The 13,181-nt window shown below is 53.6% G+C and overlaps 1 protein-coding gene across 4 annotated transcripts in view; it reads left to right on the forward strand.

The window, feature by feature from the left end:
- AGAP1 (ArfGAP with GTPase domain, ankyrin repeat and PH domain 1) overlaps positions 1-13,181 on the forward strand; it is a 576,216-nt gene that overhangs the window by 553,404 nt on the left and 9,631 nt on the right. For all 4 annotated transcript variants that reach the window (XM_040231824.1, XM_040231822.1, XM_040231820.1 and 1 more), the window contains one exon: positions 12,301-12,556. In XM_040231824.1, the coding sequence (XP_040087758.1) occupies positions 12,301-12,556 (256 nt within the window). The remainder of the gene's footprint in view (positions 1-12,300; positions 12,557-13,181) is intronic.

Below are 13,181 nucleotides of genomic sequence, written 5' to 3' on the forward strand. Positions count from 1 at the left end.
TTCTTTATGCCACTGTTCCAGGATTCCCTCTCCAGGAAAAAGCTGAGCAGATAGAATCCTGTGTCACCAATGTTTTAATGTCTTAATGTCTTAATATCAAAGACAATGCCACTGGGCAAGTTTAATTCTGTGTCAGTTGTGAAAAATAAAACATCTGCCCTGTTTCTGCGTCCTGATCCCATTAGATAGAGGTTTGGTGATTTTAAGGAAAGGATTTATCTTGTTTTATAATAATGCTTTCCTTACTCTAGAGAATTCACAAATTCACATCACTTCCAATACATCATTCTCGTGATCAGCTCCACCCCGTCACAACCAAATGTAGAAGGGAACAAAAAAAAAAACACACTACTTAATGGATGTGTAGATTGGAGCCTGGTGTTCTGAACATTTAAGATTAGTTGAGAATGAAACACCAGCATTATTCATTTGTTGAATCTTCTCTAAGATAGGTATCTAGTCTTGAATAAAATTTCACTTGTCGTTACACTGGAGTGGAATTCATCTTGCCTGGTGTGAGTAGCTGCTGGCAGACCATCCCCACTGTAAGGAGTGTGAGTGTGGGTCAAGCTGCCCCCTGGTCCCATTAGTATCTTTCAGCATGTTTCAATGTTTTCATAGTTTGACGGAAAAAAAAATAGCATGCACGTATGTTTTGAATGCCTCCATCGGTTTGCAGACTTTCTGGAATGCTTTTCCTCTTTTGAAGTCTGTCTTGTTATTGTTGTTATTGTTTTGTTTGTTTCCCCATTAAGGAACCATGTGATTCTTCTTCTAGTCCCCTTCTCCACCCTGCCCCCTCAGAAAAAAACTAAAAGGAAAAGTAAGATTCTTTGCTGTTCAGAATCATTTGTCTTATGTCTTAAAAAAGTAAGAATATTACCAAGAACCGTAGTTCTTAAAACCACTTGGCAGTTTTTACTAGAAACCTACTCAGACCTCTCCATCACTTTGTGTTGGCACTGTGTAACCTGCAGCCTCTCTCTGCTTACTGACCGCTTAGCCAGCAGTCACCAGGTCACACTTGGCCCTCTGCCTCACTCCATTCTGTCCCTCAATTTCTCCTTTAAGAGCCGTGGAGCTTTGGCTCCCTGGTGTTTAAGGGGCACTGGTGCACACCGGCAAAGGCTTATATCCATTCCATTTTACAGTATTCTGAGCGGAGGAAAAGGGCCATTTCTCTTCCCTTATCTGTTTATGATGTGATATGTTCCAAAGCTGGTCCCATCAGCCATGTTATGGTGAACTTAATTCGCTGTGATGGGGGTCCAGGCACCAGGGCTGACGCGAGTACCACCGCGGTGCGTCCCGTTTCATGCCACATTATGCAGAATCTAGGACCGCCTCACTTGACTGGCTCGGGCTCCCTCTCGCTTGGCACAGACTTATCGGGATTTATGCTTTTGAACGGTCGTCCGCATTTTTCCTAATGTGGGACTACAGAAACATCCAGGGCGTGCGTGGCTTTTGCAGCTCAGCTAGGGTGACTGTGTGAAAACACACACTCAATTTGCAAATTAACTCACAAACTTAATTTGTCAGACTAGCTTTGCGCAGAATAACAGAGGTGTCTGTACTAAAATCCCAGCGAGAGGAAATATGCCTGTGAGTGGAAATGACAAGGAGGAAGCACAGAGATAAGAAGAGAGTTTAAGTGAGTGGAGGGGGGGTGATGCTGCGAGGTCTCCTCTTCACTCCCCATGTTTTGTGGCCTTATTTCTCGATAGGTTAGAAAATAGGGGGAAAAGTTGAAAACTTAAAAAGTACTTTGCATAAAAATACCAAGAACTTAAAAATTTGAAAAAATGTTGAAAATATGTCGTGTGCTTCTGGAACAAATCTGATGTTTGGCCTTTTTCTGCTAGGATCACATGCTTTCACAAGTGATTGCCTTAAGAGTTAGACTTTCTCTAAATTGCTCTCAGCCTCCCCATTCTGCCTTCTCACGTCTCCACCTGCCCCCTGAACCTGGTCTCTGGGCGCCTCACTAACTCCCCCAGCTCTGCCCATTGCATCTGGAAGACAGCCCCCCGCCCCCACCTTTTCTAACCTGGTGGCCTCCTGAATGGTCAGTAACAGGTTTGAGACAGGTGGGCTGCGGTTCCAGGAACCAGCAGGTAAACATCAGCCGTTTGCTTTCCTCCTGGGATGAATTTTTCCCAGGAATGGAGCCTGAGAAAGCAGTGCAGGTCACTCGCAGCAGGCCAGTGGGTAAGACCCTTGGTGGTCTGCCGGGGAAGGGCTTGGTGATTCCCCTTGCGGGTCCAGGTCTGGTAGCGGCGGGACAGCATCTGTATGTTGGAGAGGCCCATCAGCTGCATCCTGGCCACAACTCTGGGTGTCAGCAAGGTGGTTGAAAGCTGTGAGTGGGTGGCTGCCCTGGGTGCCACTTGATGTACACATGGATTTGTCCAAACGGAAAGCTCAGGGGAGGCATTCCTTTGCATAGATCCGATGAGAGGGGAGATGTCTGGGGCAATGGCGCGTTGCTCATCCAGTCCCCAGGCAACAGCGAGGACCTGCCTTCCATCATTTACCCCCAGAGCGGATGCCCCTGGGGGCCTTAAACCTCCTCTCCGGAAGGAAATCGGGGTCCCCAAGAAGCCGGGTCTCTTCTTCCCTGAGAGCACCAATGCACTGCAGACTCCTGACAGGTTGTGGAGTTGAGCCAGTGTTCATTCATGAATTCACCTAATGCCTTCTCACTCCCAGGCCGGCGCAAGTGAGTCACCCAGCCTGACTGCTCCTTTATTCCTGCTTGGAGGTTCCGAAGCAATATCCCCATAGGTTGTCTCCAAGGTTTAGAGGGATGACGTTGGATCTGCACCCCTGCTTGGATCCTGGGATATTTTCCCACTCAGCCTGGTCGAGTTCCAAACAGGCAGGGCCTGGGAGGCTCCCGGTGCTCATGACTGCAAAGCCGCAAGGGCCCCAGGCCTCCACCTGGACCTCAGCTTGAGATGTGAGGGAAGACCGGTGCACGGACCCCTGCCTTCCAGGACGATGCAGGGCTGAGCCCGCATGTCCTGGGCCTACCCCTGGGCAAGGGATGTCACTCCCGGGCTTCCCCGGGCTGGCCCCTGGCCCCACACCCACCCGCTCCCAACACCTGCCGCCTGGCGCACTTGACTGTAATAAGCCTAATATAGTTGACTTTATTTAATTAATAATGATCCTGTTCTGTTCCTCTGAGCTCATAAAGCACCCCGCAGGTTGGCAAAAACACTCATAATATCGATCCAAAGTCAGGCAGGATATTTATTTTGTCTTTGCCCCGTGAGCATAAATCCTTGTCCATCCCCTCCTGCTCTCCTCTGCTTGTGGAATTTACAGTGGCCAGTTTCTTAAAAGCTTTCGGTAATTAAGGAATAAATAGCCATCGGTCTTTGTTGGTTCTCCTCCTCCTCCGTCCATCCCGAGCCCAGGCCCCCTTGGCAACGCGGCCAGGGGAGAAGGCATGCGTGCGGGGCTCGCAGCGGGCCGGGGTCTCCCCCTGCCGAGAGAGGAAGCCCCTCTGTTTTCCTAACATATTGTTCCAGCCCCCTCTACCATGCCTCCCCTCCCAGTTCCTGTTTTGCTTGAGGCCAAAAGACACTTGGGAAATTCCTTGCTGCTAGCTAGCACTCTTCCTCCCTCTTGCTGTCCTCTTGGGTCACCGTGAAAGCTGTACAGGTCTCCTCCAATTTCCCCTCGTCCTCCCTAAGGACATTCCTCCACTCCAATATACTTGGCTACAAAAATCTCCTTTAAAATAACCATTGAAAAAAATCCTTCCTCACCCCGTGAGCGGGGGGGAAAGCAAATAGATGTTTCTGAAAGGAGCAGGGTGACGAGCACTCAGGAAGTTTTTGGCCTTTAACATTTGGGGGGTGAGTTTCCCATAAAATGGAGAGACTTGATGCTGCGTGGGCTTTTGGGAAAGGCTGTTCATCACCTCCCGGCCCCGATGTCTTATCCAGAGAAGGCCGCACTTGTGGAGACGGGGAGGCCGAGGCCAGAATCACCGCAGGACCACTCCTGACATCCTCCCAGAATATCATCCGTCCTGCCTCAACGACGGCAAGGACCTGGGGGCATCCGGTCTCAACTCCCGTGTCTGCCCCTGGTGACCACACAACGGAGCTGAAAGCCGGTCAGAAGCGTCATGGTTATTTCCTAAAGCGGTGTTTTCTGGGAAACCAACCCATTAACCTCGTCACCCCCTTGGCAGCCCGCGGAACCGCCCCTGCCAGACCCCAGATGCAGCTGGTGGCAGTGGAGTGCGTCTGCATCCGCCTCGCCGTCCCGCCCAGCGCATGAGGGACCCACCGCAGCAAGAAGGGTTTCTTTAAGGAGGGTGGCCCAGATGCAGTCTGGGCACCTCTCACTCAGCCCCAAGGTTCCTGAAGGGTCTTTGAGACCCGCCCTGCCCTTTGCTGCTCACCGACTACCCGCCTTTGTGGTGCTCAGGTGACGTCATTGCACCCTCAGTGACAGGTCCCCCGGGAACCCGGCTTCTGTCCTGAGTGCTGGCATCTGCATTGGCTTCCATTGGCTCAGCCCCTCCACCGCCACCCTGTGCCCACCCCTCCCCCCAGACACACATACATGCACTGGTGATTTCCTTTCTCTTCATTCCCAAATAATTTTTGGTAAGGAAAAAAAAGGAGGGGGGAAACAGCCAGGTTGTCTGCATGCATGCTCAGTCGCTTCAGTCATGTCTGACTCTTTGTGAGCCCCCCAGGCTCCTCTGATCATAGGATTCTCCAGGCAAGAATATTGGAGCAGGTTGCCATGCCCTCCTCCAGGGGATCTTCCCGACCTGGCCAGATTGTCATCAGTGCTTTTCCTCTACAAAGATGAACGTGTTCTAGACCCAGTGATAGAGATGTTCTTGATCACCACTGAGCACTCGGCCTAGGAGATGTGTCTGCAGGGGCTGGACTTCTACTGAGTAATTTAAACACCTGTCTGTGGTTTGTGCTGCCCTCCACCCTGAGGGGTACAGCTCAAGATTCTTCAACGCAACTCACACCTGACCGTCCACCAGGTGCTGAGATGGCTGAAGAGAGCAGGCAGGCAGGGTGCTGGGGACAGAGCTAGAATCCTGCAACCCAGGAGATGCCCTTCCAGACGGGGTCAAGTGTCCTTAACCTGAGAGGCAGCAGAGCCCAGAGGAAGAGCTCAGGCCATGACCACCAGGGGCAGCCACTTAGCTGCCACAGGTCAGGGACCCAGCAAGACTTTCTTCACCATCTAAAATGACAAAAGTCAGCTTCTCTGGTGGCTCAGGGGTGAAGAATCCGCCTGCCAACACAGGAGATGTGGATTCGATCCCTGGGTTGGGAAGATCCCACATGCTGTGGAGCAACCCAGCCTGGGTGCCCCAACTACTGAGCTGATGCTCCAGAGCGTGGAAGCTGTGACTAGAGAGGAGCCTCTGCTTGTTGAAACCAGATGAAAGCGCAGGCAGCAATGAAGACCCAGCACAGCCAAAAGTAAGTAAAATAAAATGGTGGGAAGGTGGCAGGACCTACCCACCTGGTGTCATCAGGGTGAAACTGCATAATTGCTCAGCCCGACAGCTAACACGCCAGCAATACCTAGTAAACATCAGCTCTGGTGCTGCTGGGGATTTTCCCGGGGGAAAGAGCAGAGGCCAGCTATTTAACAGCAACCTGTCTGTGGATCGATCACCAGAAGCCCATTGCTCGGCCCAGGCCTGAATTAGGAAGTAAAGGTCGAGAAAGGATGAGGAAGGCCAGGGGTTACTGTAAAACACAAGCAGAGACAGACACATGCGCGTGCTGCTCCATCACTTCAGTCGTGTCCGACTCTTTGCAACCCCATGGACTATACAGTCCGTGGAATTCTCCAGGCCAGAGTACTGGAGTGGGTAGCCTTTCCCTTCTCCAGGGGATCTTCCCAACTCAGGGATCGAACCCAGGTCTCCCGCATTGCAGCCGGATTCTTTACCAGCTGAGCCACAAGGGAAGCCCAAGAATACTGGAATGGGTAGCCTATCCTATCTCCAGGGGATCTTCCCAACCCAGGAATCGAACCGGGGTCTCCTGCATTGCAGGCAGATTCTTTACCAACTGAGCTATCAGGGACACATACGTCACTCGTAAAAACATGGCGGGTGCTCCGGGGGTCAGGCATCATCAACAAAGCTAGGTGCTGCCATCACCGTGATCACCACTGCCATCAGCACCGTCACGGGAAGCGCGCGCCCACGTCTGGGAGTCAGCACCCCCTGAACTGGCGCTCGCACTTGATTCCATCTGGCAGGCACTGAATCTTCGGGTTGCAGGTAAGGCGTGCCCCCGGGACTGCCTTTGGTGGCTCCTCAGCCAAGTCTGCACCCCTCAAGGTCAAGCGTGTGGCACAGCCTCATCTGTCAGGCTGCAGGCCCAGCGGACCCCGCAGGACTCTGGGCTCAGGGCCTCCGGGACCTCAGATCCCAGATTCACACACCAGGTGGCTTCTGGGGCCCAAAGGGGCCCAGCGGGTCCCCTGGAAAGGGCTTCCCGTTAGGCAAGAAGGAGAGGAAAATATTTACCATTGTGCCTTCAGTTGCGTCTTGTCTTTCTCTTGAGGGGGACCGGGCCGGTGTCTTTCTTCTGATCAGTGGCCCGTTCTCTCATTTTCCTTGCTCCCTTGCGGTTGATTTATTTAAAGGTGTGTCAGCATGGGGCTCAAATGAGGAGCAGCCGGGCCTCTTCCTCTCTGCTGACGGCCGGCCGTGCCAATAATTCATTTTTTAGCTCATTAGCTAACGGAGGCTGTGAGCAGCGGGCCTCCGGGGGACTGGAATGAGGTGAGGTGATCTACTGCTGCTACGCTGCTCTTGAACTGGCCTTCCTTGGGGAAAATGAGAGGCCGGGCTGAGACGACAAGCCAGGGATCCCAGAGTCACCACTGGGGTACCCATGCTTCGGTATCGTGGTTTCTCGGGGCAGTTGGTTTTAGACAGGCTGTTCTAGGGACTTCCCTGGTGGTCCAGTGGTGAAGAATCTGCCTTGCAGTGCAGGGCATGTGGGTTCGATCCCTGGCCGGGGAGCTCAGATCCCCCTCTCCACATGCCATGGAGCAACTAAAGCCCCCATGCCACAGCTAGAGATCCCAGATGATACAACAGAGATGCCACACGCCGCAGCTGAGACCCAGCACAGATACCACACGCCGCAGCTGAGACCCAGCACAGCCAAATAAGTAAATAAGTAGAATGATTTTTTTTCTGTCTTTTTAAAATTAATTCATTTATTTTAATTGGAGGATAGTCACTTTACAATATTGGGTGGTTTTCGCCACACGCCAACATGAGTCAGCCACAGGTGCACAAAGAAGGCTCGCAGGAAAGGAGTCGCTGTCAGAGTGTCTGTCCTTCATGTGTTAACTGTTGGCACAAAAGCCGCACGGAGATGATGGGCCACGTGGCTGCCCAGCGTCGGTCCCAGCTGCTGTAACAAAATACCATGAACTGGGGGAAGAGGGGTGGGGGAGCATTCGATAACAGAAACCTATCTTCTGGAGATAAGGCCAGCCTCACCCAGTTCCAGAGGCTGAGAGTCCAAGGTCAAGGTGTGGGCAGGGCTGGTTTCTCTGGAGGCCTCCCCCTGGCCGGCAGACACCCCTGCTGGCTCTGTCCCCACTTGGCCTTAGCTCTAGGCACGCCAAGAAAGCTTCCTCTTCTTATCTGAGGCCCATGACCTCATTCAACCTTAATTCCTTTCTCAAAGTTCTGTCTCCAAATACCGTCACACTGAGAGGTAGGGCTTCAACACATGGATTTGGCGGGGAGGGTAGGGACAGATATAATTCAGCCCAATAGCATCCAGGAGGGCTTTAGATATCTCAAGGCCATGGGCAGAGGCCCACCAGACTTGGCCCTAGAGGCCCTGACACCCCACTCCAGGACTCTTGCCTGGAAAACCCCATGGATGGCGGAGCCTGGTAGGCTACAGTCCATGGGGTCGCTAAGAATTGGACACGACTGAGCGACTTCCCTCTCACTTTTCACTTTCATGCATTGGAGAAGGAAATGGCAACCCACTCCAGTACTCTTGCCCGGAGAATCCCGGGGATGGGGGAGCCTGGTGGGCTTCCGTCTATGGGGTCACACAGAGTCGGACACGACTGAAGCAACTTAGCAGCAGTAGCAGCAGCATCCAGAAGGGCTTTAGATATCTCAAGGCCATGGGCAGAGGCCCACCAGACTTGGCCCTAGAGGCCCTGACAGCTTTGGGCTGGCTTGAATCTGCTGAGCACTCGTCACCCCAGTCTCTCAGGCCCACCTGCACCCAGGAGTAGGAGGCCCACAGGTCACCCCTGGGTTTGTCAAGGCCTCTGTCCAGGGACCCTACCCCACCCTGCTGAGCATGCTGCCCAAGAGAAGCTCTTATCTACAGGCAACTGAAAGTACCCCGCGGGTGTTTCAGGCCCCACCCTCCAGCCATCAATACCACCGTGTCACCCAGAACACCCCCATGGTGAGCTCTCACGGACACAGTTGTGGCAAGAATCATGAGAGATTGTTGGTCTCTTCAGTCATCCCAATGCCCACAGCTGCTGTTTCTCCAGGTGAGCTCGGTGGCCAGGCAGAGCATCATCCAAACACGAGACTTCGAGTCCCAAAGCCACCTTGCCTGCTGGAGATGTCACTGTGCCCATTTTACAGGTGAGGAAACAAAGGCCCTGGAAGTTACTGAAGTCGCAAAGGTCTGCAGCACAAAGGAGAAGATGAACACCTAAACCCCAGCCTCTCCAACACCAAAAAACGGCAGCCTTTTATCTCCGTGTCGATTCTCTTTTGCCTCCCTCTGGCCACTGCCAGAAGCACACAGCACTAAGCTTTCCTCGCCATGTGTTAGCGTGGGCAAAAATCACAGGACATGGCCTGTAAATAGTATTAAGTGGTGTATCAGGGCTTAGTTGTCCCACGGCATGTGGGATCTTAGTTCCCCAACCAGGAATTGAACCCGCGTCCTGGTGGGCTTCCATCTATGGGGTCGCAGAGAGTCGGACACGACTGAAGTGACTTAGCAGCAGCAGCCCCTGCACTGGAAAGCAGATTCTTAACCACTGGAATATCAGGGAAGTCCCAGAGTCTTCCTCTTAAAGAAGGCTCCCCAAGGGACTTCCCTGGTGGTCCAGTGGACTCCACACTTCCACACAGGGGACGAGAGTTTGATCCCTGGTCAGGGAACTAATACCTCACATGCCTTGTTGCCAAAAAAAAAAAACCAGAAAATATCTTGAACCAAATAAAAATGAAAATGCAGCATATCAACTTAAAAAAAAGAAGACACCCTAAATGGTATGTGCTTTTAGCCCCACAAAACCTGGACCTGCCTTTGTTATGTATTGGGAACAACACTGGTTTTTAAAAGCAAAGGACAGCTTAAATGCACTCATCATTCAGATGCCTGTGAGTTCCGTGAATACAGGTGAGCGTGGGAGGCTGGGGTGGGGAGGGTGGGACTCCCCCGTGAGCACATTCTGACCACAGGAGAGCAGCCAGAAGCTATGGGTCTGACCTCGTTCTTTGGCTGGGGTATCCGCACATGAAAAAGAAATGGGATAATTGCAGTTAGCACTGTAGCGTTGATGTTCCGTCCTCTGGTTTACCCCTGAATGATTTGGCAATGAGTATTAAAATCAACCGGAGCAGAATAAAAGGCGTCTGATTTTAATGCCAACCAAAAAAAAATGAGAACTAGCAGATTGGAACTTGAAAATCTGGATGTATGCTCCCCCCTCCTCCACTGTCCCTTTTCATTTAATTCACGTTTTGCTCTTTGGCGATTTATGAAATGCGTCAACATATGTTTAATACATTTTAAATAAGGTTTTTAAATAACATGAAAAACACGGCCGGCCCTGGGTTTTTTGTCTTTCACCTCCTCCACTATTTTCCAAGATGTTACCGGCGCTTTTGTGCCCGTCTTCTGGCCCAGGCGAGGGGTGGTATGCAGCCAGCCCCTGAGCTCTGGGGTGCGGGTGTGAGTTCTCAGCTGCGGCCACGTGTTCTGCCTGGAAATCTCCGAATGAAAGGGTCGGGGGTCGCTCTGGGGTCACTTGTATGGACCGGGAAGTGAAGCAAAACTAATCCAGGTTTACTCCTGGAAGAATTTGTTTGCCTAAGTATTTAAAAACAGATTAGGGCTAACCCGACACTAGGGGCAATGTAAACACGGGCCAAAGGTGTAAACAGGGCCTTTTTTCCCTGGAAGGAAAAAATGTCACGGTAACGAGTTTTCTTTCTCCGGCCTGGCAGAGGCCGCAGGTGATTCCTCTGAGCGGTTTGTTAGCTGGGTACCCCGCTGACACCCCCGAAGGAAATGCTGAGTTTTGGGGGAGGGCAGTGGTGGGTCCCTGCATGTGTTAAGTCTCCACGGTAATCTCGGTCCCTTCTCATCCGCAGGGCTTCTGTCTCTTCTCTCATCAGCCTCAGCAGAAAGCATCTGTCCAGCCTGAGATGCTCCCTCCCCCCGGCCACCAGCCCACCCCCACCCCACCCCAGCACCGCTGCCCCCCGCCTCCTTCTGTTCCCAGGACACTCTCATTTCAAGAGCTCCTGGCGAAGTCTCACTTCAGTCTTTTGCATTTTTTCTGCCCCCCCCCCCCCCCCCCCCGCCTAGCAGTGCTGTGATCTTGAGGATCGCTAAGTTGTTCTCAGTGGTTTTCACCCCTTATTTGAGGAGCCAGAACTGAAATCCACCAGTAGCGGCGGCGGGAGGGCAGGAGTGGACGGCCAGGGCCCCTTCCTTCCGGCCCCCCTTCCTTCCGCCTGTATAAGCACACCTTGCCGTCGGTTCCTCTTTCTTCAGCTGTTCCTCCAATCCTGCCCTCCCCATCTTCTCCCAGCCCTCCGTCCAGTGTGTCCGGCTGCTCTCTGTCCTCTCTGGAGCTGGGGTGGGGGCGGACTGTGACCGCACCCACAAAAGCAGGGTGGTGCTTTGGGGGAGGGGCAGCTGCTATTCTCAGGCCCCTTCTCCCCAGACCTCCACTCCCTCCCTCCCGGATGTCCTGCGTCTGCACCCCTGCTCAGCCTCAGGGGGCCGCCCGCCTGCCTGTAGACTGGGCCCCATCACACTTTCCCTCAGAAACCCAGCTGCTCTTTAGCAGGAAGGACTTGGGGGGTTTTTTTTCCGTCTTTTTCATTTGCTTGGAAACTTGTTATTTTTATTGGAGTATGATTGCCTTACGCGTGTGTGCAGGCATCCCCTCTGTCTTGAGCCTTCCTCCACAACACCCCACCCCACCCATCGAGACGCCCATAGAGCTCCGAGCTTGGCTCCCGGCGCTACACACGGCAGCTTCGCACTAGCTGTCTGCGTCACACGTGGTAGTGCGTGTGTGTCCGTCACACGCTCCCACTTTGTGCCCCGCACCCTGCCATACCCACGGGTCCATTCTCCGCATCCGTGTCTCTATTTCTGCCCTGAAAAGGAAGGAAACTGAGTCATTTTGTAGAGACTGTCGTACAGTGTGGAGTAAGTCAAAAAGGGAAACGCAAATATCATACATGATGAATGCGTGTGTGTGAAGGACTTGTGGATGCCCCCGCACTGGGGTTTCCCCAGGTGTTGGGAGCGAGCAGTCAGCAGGGACATGAGCTACGCTTGTGTCTCTTTCCCGATCTCCCCACTGGAGTCGCATGTGTGTGCTGCAGCCACAGTTTCCTCCCCGGGAGTACGGAGCATATGGACTCCAGAGTTCAACACATACACACGCCCTCCTGGGCAGATGCGTGGAGAGCTAAGCCCTCAAAGATCACGTCAAGTGGGGGGGTCTGCCCGCCACCCTGCCCGGGGCATTCCAGCCGAGTGCTCCGGGATCCCGGCTCTGACCGTGGCTGCTCAGCCCTGTGGCTCGGGCCTCTGGCCTGTGGCATCCGCCCTGCATGGTGCGGGCCCCAGGTACCACGGAGTGCTTCTTCTGGAGCCACGAAAAGCAAAAGAAATCAAGGCCAATCCTTGGCTCTCACACCTTAGGATGTCAGAATCCCCTGCAGAGCTGGTGAAAATGCTTCCCTCCGGGGGTTCTGGCGGGTGTGACGGGGCTGGGATGGGGCCTGAGAATCCGCATCCCTAACAGGGGCCCAAGTGGTGCTCCAGGTGGGGACCCACTTTGTACGCTGCAGGGCAGGCTTTCCTGGGGGGCTTCCTGGTTCCGGTGAGCACACCTGTCTCCGCCGTCCCCTCTCCCCTGGTGGCCTCCTGGGCACACATCACTCAGGCTGGTGGCGGGGCAGAGAGGTCGCCTCCATCCTCCCCCCCCGGGATGGTGACCGCGCCCATCTGCTGGCTCTTGCAGGGAAGAGAAGGAACGGTGGATCCGGGCCAAGTACGAGCAGAAGCTCTTCCTGGCCCCACTGCCCTGCACAGAACTGTCCCTGGGCCAGCACCTGCTGCGGGCCACGGCCGACGAGGACCTGCGGACAGTCATTCTGCTGCTGGCGCACGGCTCCCGGGATGAGGTGAACGAGACCTGCGGGGAGGCGGACGGCCGGACGGCGCTGCACCTGGCCTGCCGGAAGGGCAACGTGGTCTTGGCCCAGCTGCTCATCTGGGTAGGTGGCCCAGCACCCACCGGGGAGCCCAGGCGAGCCGGGTCCTTGTGCCGCTCCCAGGGGGAAGGCAGTGGGCACCCACCTGAAAAGTGGGAAATACTAGGAATCGGGCAGTTAGGATTTAGGTGTGGGGTGGGCCCCCTGCCTTTCAGCCCACCTGTGTGAGGGACCACACAAAACTGCCAATTTAAGAGGGAGGAATGAGCTCAGGTGGGTGTGTCCCCCCACCCCCGCCCGTGCAGGCAGAGCGCTCTGCTCTGCACAGCACTTGTTGCAGTTCCTGCCAAGCTCATCTTTGCAGTGACCCCCTCGGGTCAAACTTAGTTGGTGATGACCCTGTTGTTCCTTTTATGAAAAACTCCCATCATTTTTGAGGGCAGAGAGGTGGAGAGGGTGGATACAATGAACAGTTGGTGTGGTTTTCCCATTACCACCCCTTTGGGTTTTTCATTCACCTAATGCAGAACTGTCGGACCCTACGCCTTGAGATTTGATGTGGTAGGAGTTTGTCAAAGGGCTGCTTCTGATTAATTCCTACTTCAAACAGTTTATCTTTTTACATTTCTATTGAGGCATTTGCCATGCAGCTGGAGTGGGGAAAAGAAAGGGAGAACATCATGGAGCT

Source organism: Oryx dammah, unplaced genomic scaffold, assembly GCF_014754425.2.
Source record: "Oryx dammah isolate SB20612 unplaced genomic scaffold, SCBI_Odam_1.1 HiC_scaffold_28, whole genome shotgun sequence".
Classification (NCBI taxonomy): Eukaryota; Metazoa; Chordata; class Mammalia; order Artiodactyla; family Bovidae; genus Oryx; species Oryx dammah.